This window comes from Podarcis liolepis (assembly GCF_965112155.1).
Source record: "Podarcis liolepis genome assembly, chromosome: 2".
Lineage (NCBI taxonomy): Eukaryota > Metazoa > Chordata > Lepidosauria > Squamata > Lacertidae > Podarcis > Podarcis liolepis.
This window is the reverse complement of record NC_139555.1, coordinates 19,878,714-19,906,300: the sequence shown is the minus strand read 5'-3', so window position 1 is coordinate 19,906,300 and position 27,587 is coordinate 19,878,714. Positions and strand designations below refer to the sequence as shown.

At 45.1% G+C, this 27,587-nt stretch overlaps 1 protein-coding gene across 1 annotated transcript; it reads right to left on the bottom strand.

Moving 5' to 3' along the window:
• On the bottom strand, positions 1-24,135 carry SCPEP1 (serine carboxypeptidase 1). Its single transcript, XM_083490109.1, has 13 exons — positions 23,739-24,135; positions 18,127-18,272; positions 16,830-16,919; positions 15,118-15,277; positions 13,290-13,360; positions 12,540-12,612; positions 12,361-12,398; positions 11,011-11,139; positions 9,815-9,908; positions 9,147-9,260; positions 6,295-6,432; positions 3,732-3,895; positions 1-1,540 (listed from the first exon to the last, which is right to left on the bottom strand). The coding sequence occupies exons 1-13, from the start codon at positions 24,118-24,120 to the stop codon at positions 1,475-1,477; spliced, it is 1,665 nt and encodes a 554-aa protein (XP_083346235.1). The 5' UTR covers positions 24,121-24,135; the 3' UTR covers positions 1-1,474.
• Between the last annotated feature and the right edge of the window lie 3,452 nt (positions 24,136-27,587).

Here is a 27,587-nt window from a genome sequence, read left to right as displayed (position 1 = left end):
TGGCTTCCATCCATTTATTATTTATTCAGAGTCATCAGAAAGACATGCATTACATAAGTAAGCAACATGGTTTCCATTTCCAACATCCGGCATATTTGAACAAGACATAGCGCTCTCCTCCTGGACAAATGTTCGAGAGATGTATTGCAATTTGATCCTGGGGTGCTGCTATATCGACTTCTGAACTTGGGGGGGGGGGCACAGGCGCGACGGGACAGCCACGAGAGGACAACGCAAAGCAGCATCCGGCAAGACCTTTTCCTTCATCTTCCCATTTCACAGAGCAACAAAGGTCCAGAGATCTGCATACCCACCTTGGGAGTTTCTGGTTGAGGGCCTCGTTTCATTCAAGGAAGGATTGTAAACAGCAAAAACAAAACAAGCCTAGCAACTAGTCCTCATTAAGGTGGCAGCAGCTGCCCTTACTGCCAGCTGCCCAATTTAACAAGAAAACGTGAAGCACAGGAAAGAATACCTACCAAAAAAACCCCCACAACACCATTACAATGTCGTGCTGGGTTTTTAAACGACAGGTTGAGTTACTGCTCAGATCGTTTCCATTGGGTCAAGTTCAAGTGGGGAAACTGGGCGGGAGTGCAAGGGTTAAGCACTGCCCCATTCCCTGCTAGTCCTCTGCCACTGCTGGTCCCTCTGCCCAAGACTGTAGCCTCAATCACATCAACAGTGAAAAACAGGGGCGCTGATGCTGCGATTGCTGTGGCCTGTTTCCCCACGGCCATGTTTCAGACTTTTGTGCCGTAGATCAAGCTTCAGGAGGTTGCAAAAGGAAGACTGGTATCTTTGGGAGTTTAAAGCTAGGGCTGCAAGCCCAGACTGCCTGTGTAACAGTGCTTTTCTGAATGCGTATATATATAAAAAAAATAGTCACCTTAAAATTAGATGTAATAAAATTTCCCTATCATAATTTGCATTTCCCCATCCCCACCCCACACATTTTACAAGCCTGTGCACTTTGGTGCCACGTGGGCTTTTGTCTCCGGGGTCAGCCAAACAGCCCCACCCAGCCTGACTACAAAGTTGCTCCTAATCCTAGCCTTGTTTTGTGTTTTCTACATACAAAGTTGCCCTGAGTCATTCACAGCAAACGCTGTGGCTTAATAGAAGGGTTTGTCAAACAGAGCCTCTGCTTTTCACTCGTCCTCCGGGGGGCTCGGCAAACCTCAGTTGATCCTAAGCTCTTACCCGTTTTAAGCGGAGACGGTGCAGAAAGCAGATGTTCGGTGAATTAATTTATCGTACCGAAGGTCAGTGGGGGTACTGCGGAGACAGAGGCTGTGGTTTCAGAGGAGTGTGAAGGGCAATGCTTTAAAAAAAATGCCTTGCATAGCGTATCATATAGGGAAAAGACTCCACCGCGCTGAAGAGCTACTGTCCCACCCGCAAGTTCCGTGTGCAATGAGAACATTCCAACAGCATGATGCGCTCTTGTGGGAAAGCCAAGCCAGCAGTTCTCTTAGCGGCATTGGCGGGTCACCATCTTGACCATTTTCAGCGCCATATCTCCTTGGTCGGCTGGTACCTGTTAAGGAGAGGAACGTGATCTTTACTCTCTTTCCATTATTACGTTTTTATTCCACCTTTTCTCCAGAGAGCTTGTACACAAACACACTTCTTCCTGTCTCCATTTAATCCTTGCATCAGCAGCGTGAAGTAGGTTAGGCTGAGAGATAAGGCTTCACGGCTGGGTGGGAATTTGACCCTGGTCTCCTAGGTCCAAGCACAGTGGTACCTCGGAAGTCGAACGGAATCCATTCCGGAAGTCCGTTTGACTTCCAAAATGTTCGGAAGCCAAGGCGCGGCTTCCGATGTGCAGGAAGCTCCTGCAGCCAATCGGAAGCCACGTCGGATGTTCGGGTTCCAAAGAACATTCACAAACTGGAACACTCACTTCCAGGTTTGTGGTGTTCAGGAGCCAAAACGTTCGACTTGCAATGCGTTCGGGATCCAAGCCTTTTACAATGTGGCTGGGGTTTTTTGGGGTTGTTTTTGTTTTGATTTTATCTTGTGAACTACCCTGAGACCTGCGGGTATAGGGCAGTCTGCAAACTATTATTATTATTAATAATAATAATTCTTCAGGACTCTATCACATCATGTTGGCATGCATGGACTGCTATTAACTCTTTTATTATTTGTCTGTCTGTCACTATACTTTTTTATTATGGATGTTCTGTAACGTGTTTCTAATGTTGTACACTGCCCCAGGATCTTTTGATAAAGAGTGGTATGAAAACTGAATAAATAATAAATAATAAATAATGGTGACAGAAGCAGCTAGAGAGAATGTCACAGGTAGCCACAGCTAATGATTAGTCATTTAGAAAAGAAAAGGGGGGGCAAACCCCAGCTATAATATTATTCATCTCAGGATTTGCTATCATTTAAAGACAGCGATCCAGAGATGCTAGGGTAAGGCTCCCCTCCCCTCCACACACAGTATTTTTTGGCGTAGGTAGAGAACTGTAAGAGAAATCTGAGGCCTACTGATTTCAAGCGCAACGACGGGATTGAAAAATTCCCAAGAAACAAAGGCCAGTGCAATCTCATCACATCACTATTGTCTAATGAAAGGTCTCAACTTATGGGAGCCTGCTATCTTGAATAAATTATCCAATCATCATTGTGCCCGCTCCACGCTTCCACACTGTAAGAAACAGAACTGCAGCGACTAATGCGACATCAAGAGATTTGTCTCTTGCTGGCAGTTGGTGATTTCAGGATTTTACCTAACTACCTACAGGGTTTAGTCATTTTGACATGGCCCCTTAAGGACAAAGCAGTTGTGTTCGCTTCCCTTTCCCTTTCATCCTTTGTAGTTCTTATTCAGGCCCAGGCAGGTACCAGAAGTATAAAGGGCCCCTGGATGGTTACGTCCAGTCAAAAGCGATTATGGGGTTGCGGCCCTCATCTCGCTTTCAGGCCGAGGGAACCAGTGTTTGTCCACTGACAGCTTTCCAGGTCATGTGGCCAGCATGACTAAACCACTTCTTGAGCAACGGGACACCGTGACAGAAACCAGTGCACATGGAAATGCTGTTTACCTTCCCGCTGCAGCCATACCTATTCATCTACTTGTACTGGTGTGCTTTCGAACTGCTAGATTGGCAGGAGCTGGGACAGAGCAACGGGAGCTCACCCCGTCGAAAGGGATTCGAACCGCCGACTTTCTGATTGGCAAGCCCAAGAGGCTCAGTGGTTTAGACCACAGCGCCACCTGCATACCAGAAGTAGCCTAGCCTTGGCTCGATGACAAACAGCCCCCAACCCTATTTCAAGTGCCGTTTTGTGGAACTGTTATGACTATAAGCCTGGTCACATATAACCTATTGGTTTTTATGTATTTCTCTCTCTTAAACACACAGGCCTGAAGAAAGATACTTTGCAGCTTGAAAGCTTCTAGCGGTATTTTATAAAACCAGCTGGACCAATAAAAGGTTTCAACTCAATTGTTCCGTGTTCCTTGTTCTGTGAAATATTAAGACGGCTATTATAATTATTTCCTTTGGCACCTTGCACGGGAGCATAAGTGAAGATTCTCCATACGGTGCTAAATCCCTGCTCTCCGAGTCATTGAACCCAAAAATGATGTACTGCAACTGCCAACAAAGTAACTCCTTGAAAAGACTGCAACAGGAGCATCCAATTGAAAGCAATCAAGCCTCCTTTATATTCCATTTTGTTTCTTTCCCAAGGCATATGAGTTAACTTACCATGTGCCCAGCTTTCAGAATCCAGAAAAAGTCCAGGTTTTCGTAGGATTTATGGAAAGCGGCCGTCGCTGTGGATTCTGACCCTACATATAAAGGCTTCCACCTTTGCGCAGTAAACTTTTTCAGCATGGGCCACTTCAGTTTCCGCAGCCATGCTTCCTGGCCTAAAGAGATAATTGGGGGGGGGGAGAGAAAATGCTCATGTAAGAGAGAGGTGTCCTGTTTTGCCAGACATCACACTCCACAAAAAATGGTGGCGGTAGCGGGAAATGTCCTTATTGGGTTTTTCTGCCTGTTTTAGAAGACCCTGGAATGCCACACTTTCCCCCCAGCCCTGCAATAATCAATATACAGTGGTACCTCTGATTACATACTTAATTCGTTCTTAACCTGAGGTCCATTCTTAACCTGAAGCTGTTCTTAACCTGAGGTACCACTTTAGCTAATGGGGCCTCCCACTGCCACGCGATTTCTGTTCTCATCCTGAAGCAAAGTTCTTAACAGGAGGTACTATTTCTGGGTTAGCAGAGTCTGTAACCTGAAGCGTCTGTAACCTGAGGTACCACTGTAATCAATTTAAAGGAACAAAAAAGAGCTCCATAGGAAGCCTGAAAGGGGGTAAAGTTAAAGGACTCCTGGACGGTTAAGTCCAGTCAAAGGCGACTATGGGGTTGTGGCGCTCATCTCGCTTTCAGGCCGAGGGAGCAGAGTTTGCCTATGCCTGGCATAGAAACTTGTTTTTCTTTTAAACCTGCGGCATACATCTCTGTTCCTCCCTTAGTACAGGTATAGGCAAACCTGGCCCTCCAGGTGTTTTGGGACTACAACTCCCATCATCCCTAGCTAACAGGACCAGTGGTCAGGGATGATGGGAATTGTAGCCTCAAAACATCTGGCGGGCCGAGTTTGCCTGTGCTTGGTCTTGACAATGGGTGGATCTACACACGGGCAGGGGGAACCACTATAAATAAGTCAGAAATTAGATTATAACAATAAATAAATAAAAAACCCTATGGAAAAGGGTGTATAAAAAAATCCCTGCTCTCTGGCGCCATCTGGTGCTGCATGTTTATAGCACATTCAAATCACTGTTTCTTTACTAACGTAGCTGAGTCCAGTATCTTAGGAAGGCAAGCCGGAATTGTTAAGAAACTGTAGTTTGGGATTGGACATTACAAATTGCATTCTCCTCTTCGTGGCTGTACTGAGTGACAGAGGACAGAGCACTCGTGCCAGAAACACTACCGACTGGCACTGAATCCAAACCAGAATGAGGAACCAAGGGTAGGAATATTGAAATAGAGTGACTCAACTGGCAACAGGATGAGATGTTACAAAAAGGTGGGTTGCCAACTACCCGAGGAGAACCATGACACTATCAGGGAATCATTTAAGACATTTCTAAGCAACTGGCGCGTGCACACAGAATATGCCTGTGACTTCTACAGTCACCGCCTCTCGTCTCCACCCTGTCCTTCCTGATACTAACAATTATAATCTCTGGAACCGCCTTCAAAATTGCTTTTCTAAATTGACTGCTGCGGATTCACCTCTTCCTGGCAGGTTGTTTGCATCTTAAATGCAAACCTGAGCCAGCAAGCTTGTTCCCGTCAGGTCTCCACAAACCATGTTGCCTTAGGTGTAAAGAGATAACGACATAAAAGTGGATATTTGAATACAGTGGACTCCCGGGTTGTGAACATGATCCGTGCGGGATGCACGTTCGCAACTCGCAGAGGCACGTCTGCGCATGCACGGGTTGCGATTCGGCGCTTCTGTGCATGTGCGGCCGCCGAAACCCGGAAGTAACCCGTTCCGGTACTTCCGGGTTTCGGTGGTCCATAACCCGAGAAAACGCAACTTGAAGCGTCTGGAACCCGAGGTATGACTGTATAGGCTTTGTACATTTTGCAGAAGTTCTTGTTTTAGCCTAGGACAAGGCAACCTGGTTATAATCCAAATATTTGGGCAGGCATTCAAGCATGCTTCCAGAAGCCTGAGTTCTCATGGCTACAAGTCAATCTGTGTTCTCAGGGCATTGATCATATTGCCTTGTGATGAAACAGGCCCTGAAAGCCAGTCAGTTGTGTATATTATCAACTGCATACTGCAAGAACTCAGCCTGAATGGCTTATCAGAATTGCACATGTTTGCAGCTCCTTGTACGCTGGGTTGATAGACAGTTGCAGGAGGTGGGAGGAAGCAAATATTAAGTTTCTAGATCTTATAGCTTTGAAAATATTGGAGTAATGACTGGTGAAGTCTCAGAATGGGGCACAGCAAGTATTCGAACTCCTTAGCAAACAAGTTTAACTTACACCAAGGTTTTCCAAACTTGGGTCTTCAGCTGTTTTTGGACTACAACTCCCTTCATCTCTACCTAGCAAGACCAGTGGTCAGGGATGATGGGAATTGTAGTCTGAAAACAGTTTGGGAAACGCTGCTATATAGTATCATGACTGAGACGCAAATGGGATCTTAAAAATGCGACGCCTTGCCTATATCGTCATCCTCCCTTCTCTCTGCTGACCCCTGACCCTTGCGCCCCCAGAAATATCCTTACCTATGGTAGAAACGATGAGATCCAACTGGCCATTGTAGACAGTAACATTGACGTTGGCTGCCAGCAAGTCGTCTACGATATCTATTACATTCTTCATGAAGTCTTCAGCCATATTCGCAAACACGTCTTTTGACTGGCCTGGAAGAATGATAGCAAAAACATTAAGAGACAGGGGCAAGGAAAGGAAATATAATCAGCGTGGCTTTACCACTCATGGGGCCAGGCCCTGAGTTATCTGAGTCAGTATGATATACTGCTAAGGAGAAGTAGAACATTTTATGTGTTGGAGAAGAAATCAGAACATCTAGTGACATGTACTTTAAGAAACAACAGTTGACCACCTTCCATTTTTTTCTGTGCAAATAAAACTGCGTATCAACTCCAACAATGAATTTGCATTAAAAAAAAAATAGAAGTGCGAATTTTAAAGTCTTCATGTATATACGCTCTTCTCATTAAACAGAGAAAAGTAATTGAGAAGAATATACTTCCACATGCTCTCTTTAAACTAAACAAGCCTGCCAAGACAGACAGAGTTTTCCACCAAGGTTCACAACTGCCATCAGGTCAGAATGTAATTTAGACTCAAAGGCTTGCGTCCAACTAAGTACTACTCAGAGTAAACCCACTGACATTAACGCAGCTAAGTTATGTCCAATAATTTCAATGAGTCTACTCCAGGGGTCAGCAAACTTTTAAAGCAAGGGGCTGGTCCACCGTCCCTCAGACCTTGTGGGGGGCCGGACTATATTTTGAAAAGAAAAAAAAAGGAACAAATTCCTATGCCCCACAAATAACCCAGAGATGCATTTTTTTAAAAGTACACATTCTACTCATGTAAAAACACGCTGATTCCCGGACTGTCCACGGGCGAGATTTAGAAGGTGATTGAGCCAGATCTGGCCCCCGGGCCTTAGTTTGCCTACCCATGGTCTACTCCAAGTATGACTAAGATTAGATGCAATCCACAGGGTGGTTGTCCACTAAGGTTTACTCAGAGTAAACCTACTGAAACCTAGGCATGTCCATTAAGTCTAATGGGTCTACACTTGAGTAAAACTTAGTTGACTATCACCCGTTGGTTGGGATCTTGAGTTTCCTTCTGCCCATGGAACACTCCAACTAGCAGAAAGGGGAGGCAACTTTAGTAGATACTTTCTTTCCCCACTGCTCCCCACAAATCTGCTCTGGAGCACTGGGGACAAGTGGGGCTACAGCAGGGCTGGATTTAGGTGTGATGAGGCCCTAAGCTACTGAAGGTAATGGGGCCCTTTATAAGTAAGTAAAATATTTGATATAATTATAATATTTCTATATAGTACTATAGTAGCAAGTGGGGGTAAATAGGGAACTGCACTTGTAAATAATATAGGCCTACTAAATAATAAGGGACGCGGGTGGCGCTGTGGGTTAAACCACAGAGCCTAGGACTTGCCGATCAGAAGGTCAACGGTTCGAATCCCCGCAACTGGGTGAGCTCCCGTTGCTCTGTCCCTGCTCCTGCCAACCTAGCAGTTCGAAAGCACGTCAAAGTGCAAGTAGATAAATAGGTACCGCTCCAGCAGGAAGGTAAACGGCGTTTCCGTGTACTGCTCTGGTTCGCCAGAAGCAGCTTAGTCCTGCTGGCCACATGACCTGGAAGCTGTACGCCGCCCGCTCCCTCGGCCAATAAAGCGAGATGAGCATCACAAAGCCCAGAGTTGGCCATGACTGGACCTAATGGTCAGGGGTCCCTTTACCATTACCTTTACTTCATAATAAAGATGAATATTTTTCTAAAGTAATTTTATAATGGGATCAAAATAAACAAATTATGTATTACATGAAACCAATCAGTAGGCGTAAGACTCACACCCTTAAGTCTATGCTGCCTGATCATCAGTCTACAAGCACTCTTTAATATTAGATAACAGGTACAACAGCTTGGCCGACATTCAACTGTGCTGCACTGCAGTCTGCCATGCACCCAGTCCAGGCAGACTGTAGGCACCCTATATAGAAATGAGCAAACCAGTGATATTTTAGGGAGCAGGCTAGCAGGCGGGGCCAATTGCTTACATCAAAGGAGCCTACACAACACAAAAACACTTGTTGTGTATAGGTTTTATTTTATTTGTTTTTTATCTTATATTTTGGAAATGTACATCCAGTTTTTTCCCCTTTAATTTTTTTGGGGGTGCCCCAACAGAGCTATAGCTTGTTTAACTTATACATAAATCTGGCACTGGGCTGCGGGGGTGTGTGTGCGCTTTTGATGGAAGCCACTTCTGCTCTTCGAACAGATGGGATTTTCCACTGGGTCGCAATTTCTTTCTTTGTACAGTGGTGCCTCTGGTTACGAACTTAATTCGTTCTGGAGGTCCGTTCTTAACCTGAAACCGTTCTTAACCTGAGGTACCACTTTCGCTAATGGGGCCTTCCGCTGCTGCTGCCATGCGATTTCTGTTCTCATCCTGAGGTAAAGTTCTTAACCCAAGATACTACTTCCGGGTTAGCGGAGTCTGTAACCCAAAGTGTTTGTAACTCAAGGTGTTAGTAACCCGAGGTACCACTATAGAATCCAGTTCAAAAAGTGGAAGACTTATAGGGAACAGACTAGAAATGCTCTATCACAGGAATAAGCAAACTCAGCCCTCCAGATGTTTTGAGACTACAACTCCCATCATCCCTGACCACTGGTCCTGTTAGCTAGGGTTCATGGGAGTTGTAGTTCCAAAACATCTGGAGGGCCGAGTTTGCCTATGCCTGCTTTATCAAAAGGTCCACCCCCTCAATTTTCCAGAGATCAGAGTATACAAAATACCGCTTATTTTCAGGAAATTTTCAGCTTTATTCCAGAGTTATGGCCCTACCTCCCCATTTGACATGGTCTGGAATTATTTTCAGCTTCTTCCTGATGGGCCCGTTCATCAAATCACTCAGCTTGTCCTTACTTTGATGTTGTACATGACGCTGGAATAGTTTCACTTACGGAAAGAGAAGGGGAGAGAAATAGAGAAAGGCTTTTATTGGAGACTGTATGAGCCGGTTTATCTGGAAAGATGACGCATATTAATTATAGAGCCTAAATCCTCGCCCTTCAGTTGCAAGAACTGCAGGGCGATTCGTAGTAGGCCAAAAATTTAAAAACCAACAAAACAAAAACAGCCTACAATAGCTTGGAGGGAATCAGACAGCATGAGACGGCAATAAAACATCCCATGAGTGGCAGCAGAATCAAAACTAATAGCTAAAAGACAAATTAAAAAGTCATGGCTTGGCACTAGGTCTAGCAATTCGGTGCTAGGAAAGATTCCCCGGGTAAAATATTTCCTTTCCTTGGTCATATGACCTGTCTAGTCACATGATCCAGTGTAGCATCCAAGGCCATAAATGAGGCCTTGCATGGAAAAACATGGAAATTCCCAAATCCTATGGCTGCCACCAAATGTGACAGTTGGAGGCAATGTGCCTGGGGCACAAAGATATTTCTGGCAATGATAAACCTGCCGTCAAATAGGGCATTTCCCTATGAACTTACACACAGGGACTGTTTCGCTTGCAATGGACGCAGCAGCTGTGGATGAAGTAGTATCCTGAGTCAGAATGTTATAGAAATTCACACCATTCGTGTACTAGAAAAGAAAATGGAGAATGCAGTGAGGAGAGCGAGAATGAGAGCTTCTCACCAGAAGACATCAGCACACCTCAGCTTTATACAGCTCTGGGTTTTCCCCCATGACAAGTCAAAATTCAGCTTTCTGGTGGGGGAGAATGATTGTCCAAAAAGTTGTGGAGCGGTTTTTTTGACATACACTTCCTGGTTCTGTTTGCAAAAAAAAACAGACCTATGCCAACCCTACCACAAGTCATGAGTTGAGTCTCCTTTACACCCAGTCATCAAACTGTCTCTGCTTCTTCAAAACTACTAACCCAGGGGTCAGCAAGGCTTACCGGGCATGGGCTGGATCACTCCCACAGAGATCTTCCATGGGCCGGACTGCTGCAGCGCGACACCGGAAATCGTATCTGCGCACGTCCGCGGCTCTGGAAATAACTTCTGCACATGCTCAGACGCCTAAAATTGTGCCTCTGCAGAAGCGATTTCCGGCATATGGGCATGTGCAGAAGCAATTTCCAGCACCGTGGACATATTAGGCCCAGTCATGACTAACTCTGGGGTTGTGGTGCTCATCTCACTTTATTGGCCAAGGGAGCCGGCGTACAGCTTCCGGGTCATGTGGCCAGCATGACTAAGCCGCTTCTGGAAAACCAGAGCAGCGCACAGAAATGCCGTTTACCTTCCCGCCAGAGTGGTACCTATTTATCTACTTGCACTTGGATGTGCTTTTGAACTGCTAGGTTGGCAGGAGCAGGGACCAAGCAACGGGAGCTCACCCCGTTGCGGGGATTCGAACCGTCGACCTTCTGATCGGCAAGTCCTAGGCTCTGTGGTTTAACCCACAGCGCCACCCACGTCCCTCATCGTGGACATGCACAGATGCAATTTCCAGCATCTGGGCATGCACAGAAGCGATTTCCGGAGCCACAGAAGAGAGTACCTGTGCCATGCTGCACTGGTTTAGCACGGCGCGCGGGGACTCGCCAAGCAAGCGGCTCAGTTCGGGGGTGGCTCATGGGCCGGTTAAGCAACCCTCATAGGCCGCTTCCGGCCCACGGGCCTGAGGTTGCTGACCTCTGTCTAATCTGCTCACACAAACTCCTTACAAAGCTTACCTCCTCTATGGCATCTTCGGCCTTACTCCAAAGCAATGTAGCCAGCTTGAATTGCCTTTTATTCATAGCATCAAGGACCTTCTTGGCAGCCGTGGTCACTTGTTTTAAACCTTTATCGTCAAGGTAAGACTGCAGTGCAAAATAGGGGAAATGAACATACATGAAAATCGTATGACAGATGTGTTGACCACCCTGCCATATGCTGGGGACAAGGTCTCTATACTTTCAAGAAGACAGTCCCTCTATTTGAAAGGCGTCCTCTGTTCAAAAGGATGCGTGGTCCAAGGATGGGTTAAAGATCAAAAACTATAAAAAAGAGACAGCAGGGACCTTGAAGTTGCTTATCAACACTTAGCACCCAGAGAAATAAATAATAATAATAATAATAATTTATTATTTATACCCTGTCCATCTGGCTGGGTTTCCCCAGCCACTCTGGGCGGCTCCCAATCAATACAGCATTAAATATTAGAAACTTCCCTAAACAGGGCTGCCTTCAGATGTCTTTTAAAAAGATAGTTGTTTATTTCCTTGACATCTTATGGGAGGGCGTTCCACAGGGCGGGCGCCACTACCGAGAAGGCCCTCTGCCTGGTTCCCTGTAACCTCACTTCTCGCAATGTGGGAACCGCCAGAAGGCCCTCGGTGCTGGACCTCAGTGTCCGGGCTGAATGATGGGGGTGGAGATGCTCCTTCAAGTATACTGGACCGAGGCCGTTTAGGGCTTTAAAGGTCAGCACCAACACTTTGAATTGTGCTTGGAAACGTACTGGGAGCCAATGCAGATCTCTCAGAACCGGTGTTATGTGGTCCCGGCGGCCACTCCCAGTCACCAGTCTAGCTGCTGCATTCTGGATTAATTGCAGAAAGGCCAGGTACACACCAAGTCATAGTATTCTGCACTATGGTAGGGCATATTTTCCAAAAATTTTATCTATACACTTAAATTAGCACATGTAATTCTTATGCAAGTCTGAATCCTCTTTTATTCGGTGATGCCTGAAGCTCCGTACATACCACATCTATAAAGCACTCCACACAAACACAAGGTATCCTGGGAATTGCAGTTTACTCATCACAGAGTTTAACAAATGACAATCTGCAGGATTATTTGGGAGGGCGGGAGAATGTGCTTTAAATGTATGGTGTGTACACAGTATAAGGGGCCGCCCTAGCATCTGAGAGTACTGCAGCCCAAACGAGAGGGAGTGGCTTTTGCATTTCACATGAAAAAAGACCAACTGCCTATGGAAATACAAGGATTCTGGGCTGGATGGGCCTTAGATCTGATGGTTCTCATGAAAAAGTAAAAAACTAACTGCAAAAAGCATGGACCGAGTAAACACTTACAGTGCTGTAAAGGTAAGGTCCCCAGGAAATCACAGAATCTAAAGGGTAAAAAAGATAAATCACGAGTTTCCATGATGCAATAGACTTCCTTAACAGCCAGCTAAACCCACTCCGGCTGAAAAAAATCCCTGATTACAAGGACGGCAGGAGAGGTGTTCTCAAGACTCCCATTAACATACCTAGAGGAGAAATCCACGAATCACCAAGCGCTACACCGAGAAAATTGCACTGTATGGTCCCAGCTTGAACAGCCTTTGAAAAAGAAAAAGAAAAGTCAACAAGAGTTTGTGTAAAATGAGATCTACACCAATATAATATGTAATATTTTGAGTAGGGCACCAGAAATTTGACAGTACCGCCTTCAAGAACACATGAACCTATAAACAAGGCCTGTAGATTTTGGGTGCTGTTTCAGAGCAAACAGAGGGGCAGCCAGTATAGTCGTACCTTGGTTCTCGAACAGAATCCATTCCAGAAGTCCGTTCGACTTCTGAAAACGTTTGAAAACCAAGGTGCAACTTCTGATTGGCTGTAGGAGCTTCCTGCACTTAATCAGAACCTGCGGAACCCGCATCGGATGTTTGGGTTCCAAAAAACGTTCGCAAACTGGAACACTTCCAGGTTTGTGGCGTTCAGGAGCCAAAATTTTCGAGTCACAAGGCGTCCGAAAACCAAGGTACGACTGCATTCCACAACTGATGGCAACCGTGGCAGATGATTATTAGCTAGCACCCATGAGAAGAGTCATGTTGCTAAGGAAGAATCCAATCTCTTTAGCACAGAGATGGGAAACCTGTCACCCTTCAGACTCCATCAGCCACAGCCAGCATGACCAATGGTCAGAGATGAGGGAAGCTGTAGCCCAGTGACCTCTAGAGGGCCACAAGTTATTGCCTCCCCGCCTTCAGGGAAAGGTTTGATCCACGTACCTTATGCAGTTCCAAAGCGACGCCAGCAGCCATTTTGCCTCCGTACGATTCTGAAAAGATGTAGAAAGGGACTTTCTACAAGAGAAATCCCATGAAAGCAGTTAAGGTTTTGAGCACCGTACATTCTATTCGCCTGCCCCTCATCTCCAAACAGACAAAAATAAAAGTTTCGGCATTTCCTTCCTCCCCAAACACACCGGAAATTGAACTATTCTGAGGAGCAAGGCCAGATTATAAAGCCTTCACTTCCATTTGCAATCATTAAGGGTAAATAAGACCACAGGTTAGTGACCATATACATCACTGAACAACTCCGGTATGGCCAAAATCAGGAATTATGGGAACTGTAGGATCCCCGCTGAGGATTTGGTCATCAGATTTTTGCCACATTCTCTTTCCAAAGATAAAACAAACTCCTCCACTATAAACTAAGTATACCAAATTGGATTGATGTGCATGAGATCTTATGAATGCCGGTTTTCACTTCTGAAAAACCAAGGACTAGAATATTATTTCATCTGACTCATCTCGAAGGAACCCAGGGTACCTAGTTCCTCCATTTCATTCTCGCAATAACCCAGTGAGGTACGATGGGGCCAATCACTCTCAGCCTAAGGTTACCAAATGAGCTGAGCGGGGATTTGATTTCCTCAGACTTCCTCAAACACATTGCCCAATTTGAGGAAGCCGAGAATGTGAAGCAATAAGTGCAAAAGAGCAGGAAATAAACAAAGTGTTGAGACTCTCATGCCCCAATCCCTGTACTCTACAATGGCTTTGGAAACTCTCAAACCTTTCTGGAAAGTCATTCGGCCTAGTAACTTAAAAACACAAAACTGGGATTCTAAAATGGACTTATTCATCGAGAATCATTTGCAGGGCGGGGAAATTCTCAACACAAGAGGGGCATTCAGATGTCATGATAAAACGATGGCTTATTGGGACAGGAATGAGCTCACATGAGCTCTTCCCATCTCTCCCGATTTCCGGTGTATTTCCTTTGATTCATCATAGTTCAGCATTCTGTCTGAACGCTAAACTGAGATTGATCCCAAGTATAGTTTGTTACAACAACCCAGCGTCATAACCCTTGGTTTAAAGACTTGCCAATTTTTCAGATTAATGGCAGTTTGGGGTCTGGAGGAACACTAAACTGTGGTTAATCAAACTGGAAGTAAAAATACTTCCAAATTCTACCATGTAACCAATGACCTCATGTCACACACATCACGGCAGGGATGGTGGGTAGAGATAATAGTGTCATAAGTAATCGCCATAATATGTACATTTGACTTCAAAATGTTGGACACTCGATTCTTTTCTCCTTTTTTAAATAAAATTATTAGATTTTCCACCATGATAATACAAACCACAAAGCAAGATACACAAAAACAGAAAAAAGAAAAAAGAAGAAAGAGAAAAGGGAAAAAGGAGGGGAAAGAGGGAACAATAAACAGATAAACTATAACAACAAACTTAATTCTTCACAAATCCAACCTTTTAAACATCTTGGTTGACTTCCTCAAATCCCTCCCTTCTGAGTTTCCTTGTAATTAAAAGTAACAGCTTTCCAATATCATTATTAAACTAAAACAATTTCAATTATAGTCCATCTTAGTCACTTTTCTTAACATTCTAAATCCCATTGATTTAACTGTAACTTAATCCTAGGCCTATTTGTTTATTTCAAGTAATTTCTATTTTTTTATATTACATGGACACTCGATTCTAGGCTTGTGTGGCCATTCAGTGGACTACTTGCAGCTCTAGCTGTAGAAGTAACATTTCCTACCTAATACTTAAAATTATTCCATCCTTATCTGGTTACTTGCCTGGAATTCGGGCATAGTCTTGAAGAATTCTCTGAGAACCACCATCAGGTCTGTGGAGACTGTGCAGAGATTTGTGGCGTACGCAAGCGTATCGTTCACATAGCTGAATCCAGTACCAACAGGGTTATCGACAAACAGCAAGCTTGCTGTCTGCAGCTGCATCACCAAAAGAAAACAGAGTAAGCCTTCTATATGTTGTTGTTTAGTTGTTTCCGACTCTTCGTGACCCCATGGACCAGAGCACGCCAGGCACTCCTGTCTTCCACTGCCTCCCGCAGTTTGGTCAGACTCATGTTCGTAGCTTCGAGAACACTGTCCAACCTTCTATAAGCAGTAGTATGGCTCAAGATGACTTGACAACAGAGCAAAGTGTGGCTGTGCATTTGGTAAAGAAAAACCCTCCCCAAAGTTTTCACATTTCCCTTTTCCGTCAGGTTCAGATGTTTGCAACAGATAGATTCAAACTGGGCAAAACAAGGAAAATAATTTCGATGCCCCGTAAGTGGACTATTCCTCAGAGCTGTAGCTAATGTGTGTGTGTATGTGTGGCTAGCCAGGTTTTTTGGACCCAGATGAAGCCTCAAGAGAGGTGCCATTGAGGCTCCTAGCCTCTGTGTGTGTATGTGTGTGCGCATGCAAATGTGTGGGGTGTGCCCAACATGAAACAAAGCCCATTTTTGCCCCTCCTGTTCCAGGTTATTGTTTTTCGACTGCATTGTTTGAGGTTTTAGAAGATGGTGTGTAAATATATATACAAAGAAAGCCACAGTACAAACTCTTTAACGTACGCTTGCAAGTTTTGACTATCAGCATAAGCAGCAACAAGCCTTTGAGGCTAGCTAATCTTGTGAAACACACACACACCACCACAACAACAACATTGACAATGACTTTTACCACCCACATAATGTACAGAAATTAAGCAAGTGAGACTTTTCCTGGAATTACAATTCCATTTTTCACTCAGGATGATGTTTCACCCACTTCATTTCTGTTTGTTGGGTTCGTTTAAAAGGATCAGGGCCAGTTAAAACTTCCATTGTTTGGTTTTTATCACATTTTAAAATATAATTTTCATTATTACCGTTTCCAAAATCACATTCACATTCGAATATATATTTCCACCATTAATATCTTTTTTTATGACAAAACATTCAACGACTTCCCTTCCCCTTCCCCGATTCCTTTAATTTCCCCACCATTCCTGCACATTCTTACATGTCCTTTTAGTTTATTTTCTCCCTTTATTCTTCCTTTTTTATATATTATACCACTGAATTTACCTTAATCCTGCTAGCGTTTTCAACTTGTTTACAATTATTTTCCAAATAGTATCCTTTTTATTGTTGCAAACCACGATGACACATTTCTGCGATATGGCAGTATTCAAATATTTTTACAAATAAATGACTAAATAAAATAAGTGCCAACTCTGGTTCCAAGATGAAAACATGCAGGAAGGATCCTAAAGCTCACATATTGTATGGGCAAAGGAAAACAGAAACGGGAAACAGAAACTGCAATATAGTATGATCAACTGCAACGTGCAGAGATCATGATCTGGAAGAGCCATTCGTATTAAATTCCATGGGACACACTTTTTCCTGCTTAATCTCATAACCATGTGAGCAAGCATGGTTAACTCCTTAGACAGCAACGGGTGGGTGGGTAGGTAATGAATCTTCTAGTCACAAGCCATGATACATACCCAAGTTGTCTTTCTTGGCTTTAGATCACTATCTAAAGGGCCAATCTCTTCAAAGTTTCCGAATCCTGTTCCTGAAGCCCCCGGGCCACCCTGTGAAGCCACACAGATTAGGGGAAAAAGGAGAGAAAAACAGATTATAAACCATTCTTTGTCTCCACAAAATCCCTGTGAAGTAGGTCATCAGAGGTAGATGGTTTCTCCTATGGCTGAACATGGATTGCGTTTCCTCAGCAATCACTGCAAGATGTTAAACTACAACTCCCATCATCCCTGACCATTGGGCTTTACAGTCTGGCGCTGATGGGAGTTGGAGTCCAACATCAGCCAGTAGGGCTGGGCGATATCTGGTTTTCAACATTGTGATGTTTCACTAGCTAAAACATCACAATATACTGATCTATAACAATGTCCTAGGACCTAGGTAAAAGGTAACGGATTCATGGACAGTTAAGTCCAGTCAAAGGTAACTGCGAGGTTGCGGCGCTCATCTCCACTCTCAGGAGTCAGTGTTTGTCTACATACAGCTTTCCGGGTCATGTGGCCAGCATAACTAAACCGCTTCTGACGCAACAGAAAACCATGACGGAAACCAGAGCACATGGAAATGCCGTTTACATTTCTGCCGCAGCGATACCTACCATATTTTTCGCTCCATAAGACACACTTTTTTCCTCCTAAAAAGTAAGGGAAAATATCTGTGCGTCTTATGGAGCGAATGTGTGGTCGATCGCTGGCTCCCTTTCCGGCCCCAGCCCCTTGCCCAGGCCTCCATTGTTGAATGTTCCGCAGACGGAGGCTGTTTGTTTCCCCAGCGACACGTGACTGGCAGATTAGATTATCTGTCTGGAAACTGTAGAAACAACTCCCTTTCCTTTCCTAAAGAAGCTGCAGAACTGTGAGTTTAACCTGCAGAACTGTGAGTTTAACCCTATAGAAACAGGATTTTTTCCCTTTGCAAAGTAAGCTCAACAACTTTGAGCTGATCCTCAAAAAAATGGGCTTTCCCCCTTTCCTCCTCTAAAAACTAGGTGCGTTTTATGTTTAGGTGCATCTTATGGAGCGAAAAATACGGTATTTATCTACTTGCACTGGTGTGCTTTCGAACTGCTAGGTTGGCAGGAGCTGGGAAAGGACAATGGGAGCTCACTCTGTCACAGGGAATAATCGCCAACCTTCTGATCGGCAAGCCCAGAAGGCTCAGTGGTTTAGACCACAGCGCCACCCGCTGCTGACTGCCACAGTAAACTGATAGCATAATCCTTCTGCAAATCACACCCCATATCCTGCCCGAACTTACCTGAAGCCACATGATCAGAGGGAGCTGCGTGAAATTCTTCGCAGGGCTGTCGGCATAGTACAGCCACCAGAACATGCTGGCGTTGGGCCTGACAGTGACATACCCCCATGCCTGCTTCGGTTCTTTTGGTTCCTCTAAATACACAGCTGAAAAGGAGGAGGAGAAAAAACACCGGTTGCTACACTTTATAGAAAGGTGGTGCATGCGCTTGACATAATAAATATGGACAGGAACCCTTTTGACTCCAGTACAGTGGTACCTCGGGATGCAAACGGGATCCGTTCCGGAGCCCCGTTTGCATCCCGAACGGAATGCAAGACGCGACGGCGCATCTGTGCATGCTGCGTTTTGCCGCTTCCGCGCATGCGCGTGACGTCATTTTGGTCGTCTGCGCATGCGCAAGTGGCGAAACCCAGACCGTTACTTCCGGGTTGCCACAGAGCGCAACTCGAACGCACTCAACCCGAAGCACATTCAACTCGAGGTATGACTTTACCAAGATCAATGTTCGGCCCATTTCAACACACAAAGCTGCTTCTTCTATCACTGTGTCAATGATTCTTGAGAAACTGCTACTTGTGCAATGGGTCAGGCTGGTATCGTACAGTGCAACTCGAATCCATAAAAGCAGTTGCATGCCAGATCGTCGCTGAAAAATTACTAGACACGCCCTCGCAAAGGATTCTTAGGCAATTCAGACAAACCACAAGGCTGAGGTCAGAGTATCTGCAGAAGCCCAGAGGCCTACTCTTAGAGACGTTCAAGGCTACATTGCAAAAGGGTATTTGGTGTGATTTAAAGCAGGCATAGGCAAACTCCAGCTCTCCAGATGTTTGCGACTACATTTCCCATCATCCCTGACCACTGGTCCTGTTAGCTAGGGATGATGGGAATTGTAGTCCCAAACATCTGAAGGGCCGGAGTTTGCCTACGCCTGATTTAAAGCAATAATTTGGGTTGTATTCCGCACAGCGCTAAGGTGAACATTCACCGTAAGGATTTCTGCTTGCGCAACAGAACAACCTCCCACTCTCCTCCAAGCCACCTAAATATATTTGGGGGGTTCCTCTGGAGTAGATTTGGGGATGGTGCAGGGGACACACAGGGAAAGGAGAAGGGGAGCAAGTCCCATTGTGCATCAGCGCAAACAACCATAACTTGGATGGGCAGTCACTTCAGTTGGCACTGGACATTTCAAGAACATTGCCAGCAGAAGAGAGGGGCGGCAAAGTCAGCCTACAGCTCCTTCCGTAAAGTCTTGTGAACAGCTAGGATATTCTAGGCACAACCAATCAGGGAAAGGAGATAACTAATTGACCTTCACCCCCACAGCTGTGTACTTTAGCATCTCGCTTGGATTATATCTCAGAATCTGTCACATTACTCAGAGGCACTGGGTGTTCTGTCTACACCCCGGGAAGCTATGTATTTTTCCTCTGGCATCCCAGAGCACTGTTACCGTGGGACATACCTGAATATATTTATGCATTCAGCTTTCTGAAATTAAAATGGATGTGAATAAGAGGTTGTGGTCTGGTTCACACATCCAGCAGAAATGAGGTGGCGAAATGACTTCTTACCACTTTGGACTTACTAAAGTGGTACCTCGGTTTTCGAACAGAATCCGTTCCGGAAGACCGTTCAAGTTCTGAAACGTTCAAAAACCAAAAACTCTATAGCCGACAGCTAGGCCTCAGGATCTTGCACTCAGCGGAAGCTGCGCGGCATGTTCAGCTTCCAAGGTGTGTTCGAAAACCGAAGCATTTACTTCTGTGTTTATGGCGTTTGAAAACCAAAATGTTCGTCAACAGAGATGTTCGAAAACTGAGGTACCACTGTACTTTGGACTGCATGTAGGGCATTTCTGAATGCTCCACCTCTTAAGAACTCCCTAGAAGAAATTGAACACATCGGGGAGAAACCTTCTGTAGGTTATCTCCCTGTTGTTCTAGTTTTCTGCTTGCAGAGATCACGCACACAACATTCAGTAGTGCAGCTCTCCATCTGCAGACCCATTTTACCATCTCGTCCTGCTACATCAGGCTTCCTCAACCTTGGTGTTTTGAGACTACAATTCCCAGAAGCCCTGACCACTGGTCCTGCTAGCTAGGGATCATGGGAGTTGTAGGCCAAAAAAACATCTGGAGGGCCGAGACTGAGGAAGCCATTACTGCATCAGGTGGCCTGGTGTGGAGCTGTTTCAGCAAACAGGAAGGGTTGTCACATTTCAGTCTCGCCCCACTAACTGCAGCACACAGCTTGATAAACACAGGCGTAGAAACCAGCTCCTAGGCAAGTTTTTGCCATGTAGGCTTCCAATAAAACCTTGATTGTCACTCACTGCATTCCACCAATAGGATTCAGCCTTCCTCCAGAATCTGATGCCGCAACAGTCAATGCAACTGCTCTGGGCGAGAGTAGCCTCCCCACCCATCTGTAGGTGTAAAGCTATGGTTGCGAATGGACTACTCCCAGAAAACGGTGCCACCTTTTTTCTCACGTGGCTGTTATGAATTCTTTCAGCAGAAATTCAGCCAGAGCCAGCCATCGCTCCATCTCTATGCTAGGAATCTAATCCCCTGTTGAATGCAGTTAATTGTTAAATCCAAGAGGGCAGTTGGAGGTTTGACAAATTTAGTCCCAGAGAGTAAAATATGTAACCTGTGTGTGTTTCTATGCCTTTTTATTTCCCTGTGTTCCATGGGATTTACTCCCATGAAGAATGCACAGGATGGTCACTTTGGAAACACAGGGCAAATCCTGCAAACACGCAGAACTTTCACACATACATTTATTTCTGATTTATTTATTTATTTTATAATTTTTTTATTGATTTTACAAATTTTTAAAGACAAACAAACAACTAAAAAGACATACAAACACGTATAGTTTCATAGCATTTTTTCATAAACTTCTTTTCCAGGACTCCCCCATACCCCCCCTTCCTGCATCCCAATGTCCACAATTTTTAAGCAACTTCTGAATGTTCCTTTCCAACCTCTGTCATCTTAATCTTTTCTGTAATCTAATCTTATGTCACTGTATCCCTTTTTTTCCAAAAAACCTCGACATTTTAACATTCATCAAGTTTATAGTAGTCCTTAAGATAACGTTTGAATTTTCTCCATTCTTCTTCCGCCGTCTCTTTTCCCTGATCACGGATTCTGCCTGTCATCTCGGCCAGTGTCATATAGTCCATCACTTTCATCTGCCATTCTTCCAGAGTGGGTAGATCTTGTGTCTTCTTTTATTTCTGATTTATTGACTGATTTGTAGACTGCCTTTTAAGGGAACCTTCCTATCACTAATTGCAAAGTATAAGCATGTAACGAACAACGTGGAGTTAAAAACTGGATTACTGCCCCTAAAAATGAGCAGAAGTCATCAGTACAACAATGGACATGAATGAAGACTGTCACATTAAAAAGGTCAAAGATGGGGAATGAATTCCGCAATCACAGGGCCACCACCAGAACACCCTTGCTCTGGTACCCATCACTCTAATGCAGGCTTCCTCAACCTTGGCCCTCCAGATGCTTTGAGATTACAATTCCCATCATCCCTGACCAACGGTCCTGCTAGCTAGGGATCATGGGAGTTGTAGTCCCAAAACATCTGGAGGGCTGAGGTTGAGGAAGCCTGCTCTAATGTCTTTTACTGTTGAGATAGATACATAGCTAATGATCAAGGACAACAGGAGTTAAAGGTCAAAATCTGGGGTGCCACAGTTCCCCATTCATGTGTTGGCTAATGTGTTGCAGCAGGGGGAATCATGAAAACTGCCTACTGTAGTATGGATACTCAATATGGTGCCCTGCATTTTCTTTTAGGCTCCAAGTTCCCACCATCTCTGAGCTCTAGCCGTATTAGCTGGGGCTGCCAGGAACTGGAGTCCCATAACATCTGACTGCCCCCCACAAAGACTACCCCTGCGATACTGAAAGCTACAGGGTTAGACTGCAAAAGAGGACATCATCCCTGCACTTTTAGTTGTGGTGCACACAAGGGGATTTCAGCTCTTCTTTCCCTAACAGGCTGCATAAATACTACAATGCGGTAAGTTTGGACCTCCTAAAATTCCTTTTCTTCCATTCAGACATTACAGGTTCAGGGGCCTCATGCTCCTTTTGCATCTGCACATCCAGAGACAAGAGCTGGGTGGGCAGAGAGGGTCAGGTGGAGAATAACCAACGCATCCATTTAGGGGTTCCAACCAGTGTGTTTCACTACAGAGAGCTGCAGGGATCAGCATCTGAACCATTGCAGAGATCGCCTGGCTTGAAAGTAATCAAGGCCACCAGGCAGAAAGAGCTTCTCTGTAAAAGCAAACTCATTGTGCAATCCTATACCCAGGACTTATGTTAAGGAGGGCAGAACACGCAGCTGTTTTCCTCCTCTGTCTGGCTCTGTCTAGCACAGGGGTCAGCAAAGTTTATCTTGCCTGGGCCGGATCGGTCCTGCGGAGATCCCTCCGTGGGCTGGATCGCATGCACCCGCGATTTTAGCACAGAAAGCGAGCGGGCAACTTGGTTTGGGGGCGACTCATGGGCCAGTTCCGGCCCATGGGCCTTAGAAGAAGAGTTTGGATTTGATATCCCGCTTTATCACTACGCGAAGGAGTCTCAAAGCGGCTAACATTCTCCTTTCCCTTCCTCCCCCACAACAAATACACTGTGAGGTGAGTGGGGCTGAGAGACTTCAGAGAAGTGTGACTAGCCCAAGGTCACCCAGCAGCTGCATGTGGAGGAGCGGGGAATCGAACCCAGTTCACCAGATTACGAGTCTACAGCTCTTAACCACTACACCACACTGACTGACCCCAGGTTGCTGACCCCTGGTCTAGCAGATTTGGGATGGAATGTCTCAACAACAGTTGTTTTAAATTACTTTCTTTTGACCCCAAATGCTTGGAAAAATCTGTCAAAATCTCTACTTTTAGCTAAGTATTTTTATTTATTTTCTTGATGGGGGCAGCTGCCCCCACCTTTGGCTACAACCATGATCCTATAACCAGAAGCAAACCCCACTGAATCCGACAGGCATCACTCCCAGCGTACAGGATTGCGACGGTGGGCGGTGGAATGCAAGCCAGAAGCAAATTCCTTAAGATATCAGCATGGGCGTAGCGGGGCAAGGGGTGGGGAGTGCAGCTGCCCTCCCCCTAAATCAAGTAAATAAATGAAAATGCTTAAGTAACTAATTTGCATTACAGATAATTCGGTTCTGCCTCCCCTAACAGAAATCCTGCCCCCCCCCAAAAAAAAATAAATCCTGGCTATGCCCATGGATACCAGTGAACCCTGCTTCCAAAGAGATGTAAGTAGCTGGGAAATAATAAGTAAGCGTGTATTTACAGTTCAGTTTAACTGCGAATAATAACAACAAATATTCATACCCCAGCCGCTCTGGGCGGCTCCCAACAGAATATTAAAAACGCGATAAAACGTCAACCATTAAAAACTTCCCTAAAGAGGGTTGCCCTCGGATGCCTTCTAGAAGTCAGATAGTGGTTTGTTTTCAATCGGGCACTTCCCCTCTAGTAAGAGCTTAAAACAACACACACGAAAAAGCCAGGCACTGAGTTGCAAAGGTCATTTCCCCTTAAAACTCACCTGAGCCCAAAGTGGCCAGAGAAAACAGCGCGATCGCCTGCGGCAATTTCAGCAACATCTCTGCTCTTGCCCCACGATTTCCTGGCTGGCGGTCATATGACTCTGTCTGCTTGTCAGCTGTTTGTGCGAGAGGGAAGTGCGCCTTTTTATTTAAGGGAGCCGGGCGGGCGGCAGAGCCGGGCAAGAGCCGCCCCCTTTCCGCCTCAGCCGGGGAAGTGCAGCCGATGATTGATTTCCACTTGCCAGTTCGTGCAAGCTTTGCGCGTTTGCGCCGTGGGTGGGGCGAGCGTTTTGACACTCTGCGGGAAGATGGATGAGGGACACTTCGTTTCAGCGCGAGCAAGTTTGCGCGGAGGAATGCCAGCAGCACGCTGTCAAACATGCAGGTGCTTAATTACGTCGGGAGCAATTTGGTTATGCAAATGAGAGAGCTGAAGATCTGCTGGGTTTCGCACCCGATCGTGCTGCAGTACCAGTTTCCTGCGTGGCTGACGCAGCTGGTTTTGCCTAATCTGTTTCGCTCCTTTGCTCTCTGTTTTGTTTTTGTTTTTTGTTTTTGTATAATTTCCATTAAGTTTTTCAGTTTTACATTTTAGAATATTCATTTAAACCACCTTAAAATTATCAATGACTTCTTTTCTTTCCATGGTTCATTTTGCATGCCATAAATCCCTGCATGTTTCACATAAACTAAATCATTTGGTATTCCATTATAACATCCATCAAAACTTATTTACACAGTTGAATTTATCTTAATGCTGTCAACGTTTTCAAGTGCACACAATTTTCACCCATTTATCTTAACACTCCCAACATTTTCAAGCGCACAGAGTTTTCACCCATATATTCAATAAACATTTTCCAATCTCCTTTAAATGTATGTTCCACTTGTTCTCTTATTCTTTATGTTAAGTCTACAAGCTGTGCATATTACTTCAGTTTAAGTTGACATTCTTCTTTAGTTGGGACCTCGCTCGTTTCCCATTTTTGGGCTAACAAAACACGGGCCGCAGTAGTAGCATACATAAACAGTCTTTTTTGACCCCTGGGAATTTCCATCTGGATTATCCCCAACTAAAAGGACTCTGGGTTTTTTGGGAAAGTACTTTTAAACATTTTTTTCAATTCATTATAAATTATTTCCCAATACTCTTTTGCCCTTTTACAAGTCCACCAATGTTTGCTCTCCGTTTTGATCCTCAGGAACCATTCAGTGTTTGAATCTGAAATAGTTCGGGCCATTGCTGACCCACCCTGGATAGCTGAGTTGGTTAGAGCGTGGTACTGATCATGCCAAGGTTGCAGGTTTGATCCCCGTGTGGGAAAGCTGCATATTCCTGCATTGCAGGCTGTTGAGCTAGAAGATGATCCTCATTCAACTCTACAATTCTATGATTCTATTTTGTGAGAGTGTTATAAGTGTGGTTTGGCGCCCCGGCAACAAGAACACTTTCTTGCGGCCGGAATATGACCCAGGTGGGGTTGGCCAAAAGGGGGTTGGACTGGATGACCCTTGTGGTCCAACTAATGTTCTAGGAAAAAGGGACATAGGTGACGCTGTGGTCTAAACCACTGAGCTCCTTGGGCTTGGCAATCAGAAGGTTGGAGGTTCGAATTCGCGCGACGGGGTGAGCTCCTGTTGCCCTGTCCCAGCTCCTGCCAACCTAGCTGTTCGAAAGCACACCAGCACAAGTAGATAAATAGGTACCACTGCAGCGGGAAGGTAAACGGCGTTTCTGTGCGCTCTGGTTTTCATCACGGTTTTCAGTTGCACCAGAAGCGGTTTAGTCATGCTGGCCACATGACCCGGAAAGCTGTCTGCGGACAAACGCCGGCTCCCTCTGCCTGAAAGCAAGATGAGCGCAGCAACCCCATAGTCACCTTTGACTGAACTTAACTGTCCAGGGGTCTTTTACCTTCTTGTCAGACACTAGTGCTGAATTTCCCACCTAGCAGTTCGAAAGCGCGTCAAAGTGCAAGTAGATAAATAGGTGGGAAGGTAAACGGTGTTTCCGTGCGCTGTTCTGGTTCGCCAGAAGTGGCTTAGTCATGCTGGCCACATGACCCGGTAGCTGTACACCGGCTCCCTCGGCCAATAAAGCGAGATGAGCGCCGCAACCCCAGAGTCGGCCACGACTGGACCTAATGGTCAGGGGTCCCTTTGAGTGGGAAAAGGCCCATATCTCTGCCTACGATTAAGGAGTTCTGTTTGCATGTTTTCTACATGCCACAAACTCCTCTTTTCCAAACATGCTGCAGATAGTCTGTACAAGGTTCTAGCTGTCTCTTATGTTCACTTTTTTCTTTACATGCTTTTGTGATATGGTGAGCCAGCCCGTTGCTTGCATAGATGCTGGCCTTGGCATGCCGACACTAGCATTATGAGAATCCATCAGTTTAGATCCATTAATTCTTATGGTTTGCACATTTTAACCTGCCTGTGCCTTTAACAGCAGCTTGGTGTGTGCCGACATTTGAAAAAAAAGGCTATGCTTAACCTGTTAATTTCTGTTTGCAATGGGGTTGTTAAACATGCAGGAATTAACCAGGGTTTCTCTCCCGCCCCCGGTCAGCTGACAACCAAAGGCATTGCTATAAATCCTTTAGAAGAAATTATTGTTATTAGTAGTATTTTATTTTTACCTGGCCCATGTGCTCTGAGTGAACAGCAGCAGTTACTTTGCAAAGTTGTTCCAGTAAAACTTGGCATGGAAAGCAAAACTATTTAAAAGCTCTGGGAGAGCTCTTTGGTTAATTCCAAAACGATCTGGATTGCATCCTTACAACGCAAAACCTACAACGCTGCTTCTCTGTCCCGGACCAACACACAACAACAACAACACACATAAAGCACAATCCAGCTGTTTCAGCCACTTTCCAGAGAAACCAGGAGACAATCTTCAAGCCTGGATGGAGAATAATGTGATTATTTTCTCCTGCAAACTGCATAAATTACGCAAACAGACGAACTTTACTTGAACCGTGAAGGGTCTGCAGCTACTCTTATAATGCTTGCTGCCCTGGGTTGCTTTCCGTTTCATATTCCTGAGAACTACTACATTAGCTGCAACCAGTTATGGAGAACTTTGGTGCTTCCTAGTTTTGAGTCATGAACATTGCAACTAATTGGTTTTATTGGATGAGCAAAACGAGGCCTTCAGTTTACTCTTCCATTTAGCATTCCACTTATAAGCTGGTTTCTCATGTGGCAAAGCGATGAAACCCTGAGCTATTGGGGTGAAAATTGGTATACACATTCAGGGCACCATTCTGTGTTTTAGGTTGGACTATCAGCTCTTGCCTCTCAACCCATTTTCAAAGGCAAATACAACATAATGGGATATGAACCCAGAAACATCGGAGCAAGTCGCAGTGAATATTCAAAGCGCGCATTCTGCATTTGAAGGACAAAGGTGAATTTCAGCTCAAACCCTTGCACTCCTTTTCAGGAAAGGTGATGGCAGACACAACACAATGCAACATCTGTCTTCTAGGGTTTTTTGTGTTGTTTGTCTTTTAAGGAAAAATCCCTAAATAAATGTTTTGCTTCCTAAACAAGCTTATTTCTCTTTGGTGATCACTCGTAAGATTGTCTTCCATGAACACGGTCTTAACAGTGAGTCCAATTCTGGACCCACATGCCCTTCCACAGTGGGGACATAGGTTTCCGGGTGGGAGTTGATCATGGTGAGGTTTTGCCAAGCGTGCCTTCCTCTTAGCACGTTTCTCCCTTTCGTCCTGAGTTCGAGAGTCTTCAAAGTCCACAACACCTTTGGTTAAAAGGCTGTTCTCCAGTGGGAGCGCTCTCAGGCCAGTGTTTCCCAGTTGTCGGTGTTTATACTACATTTT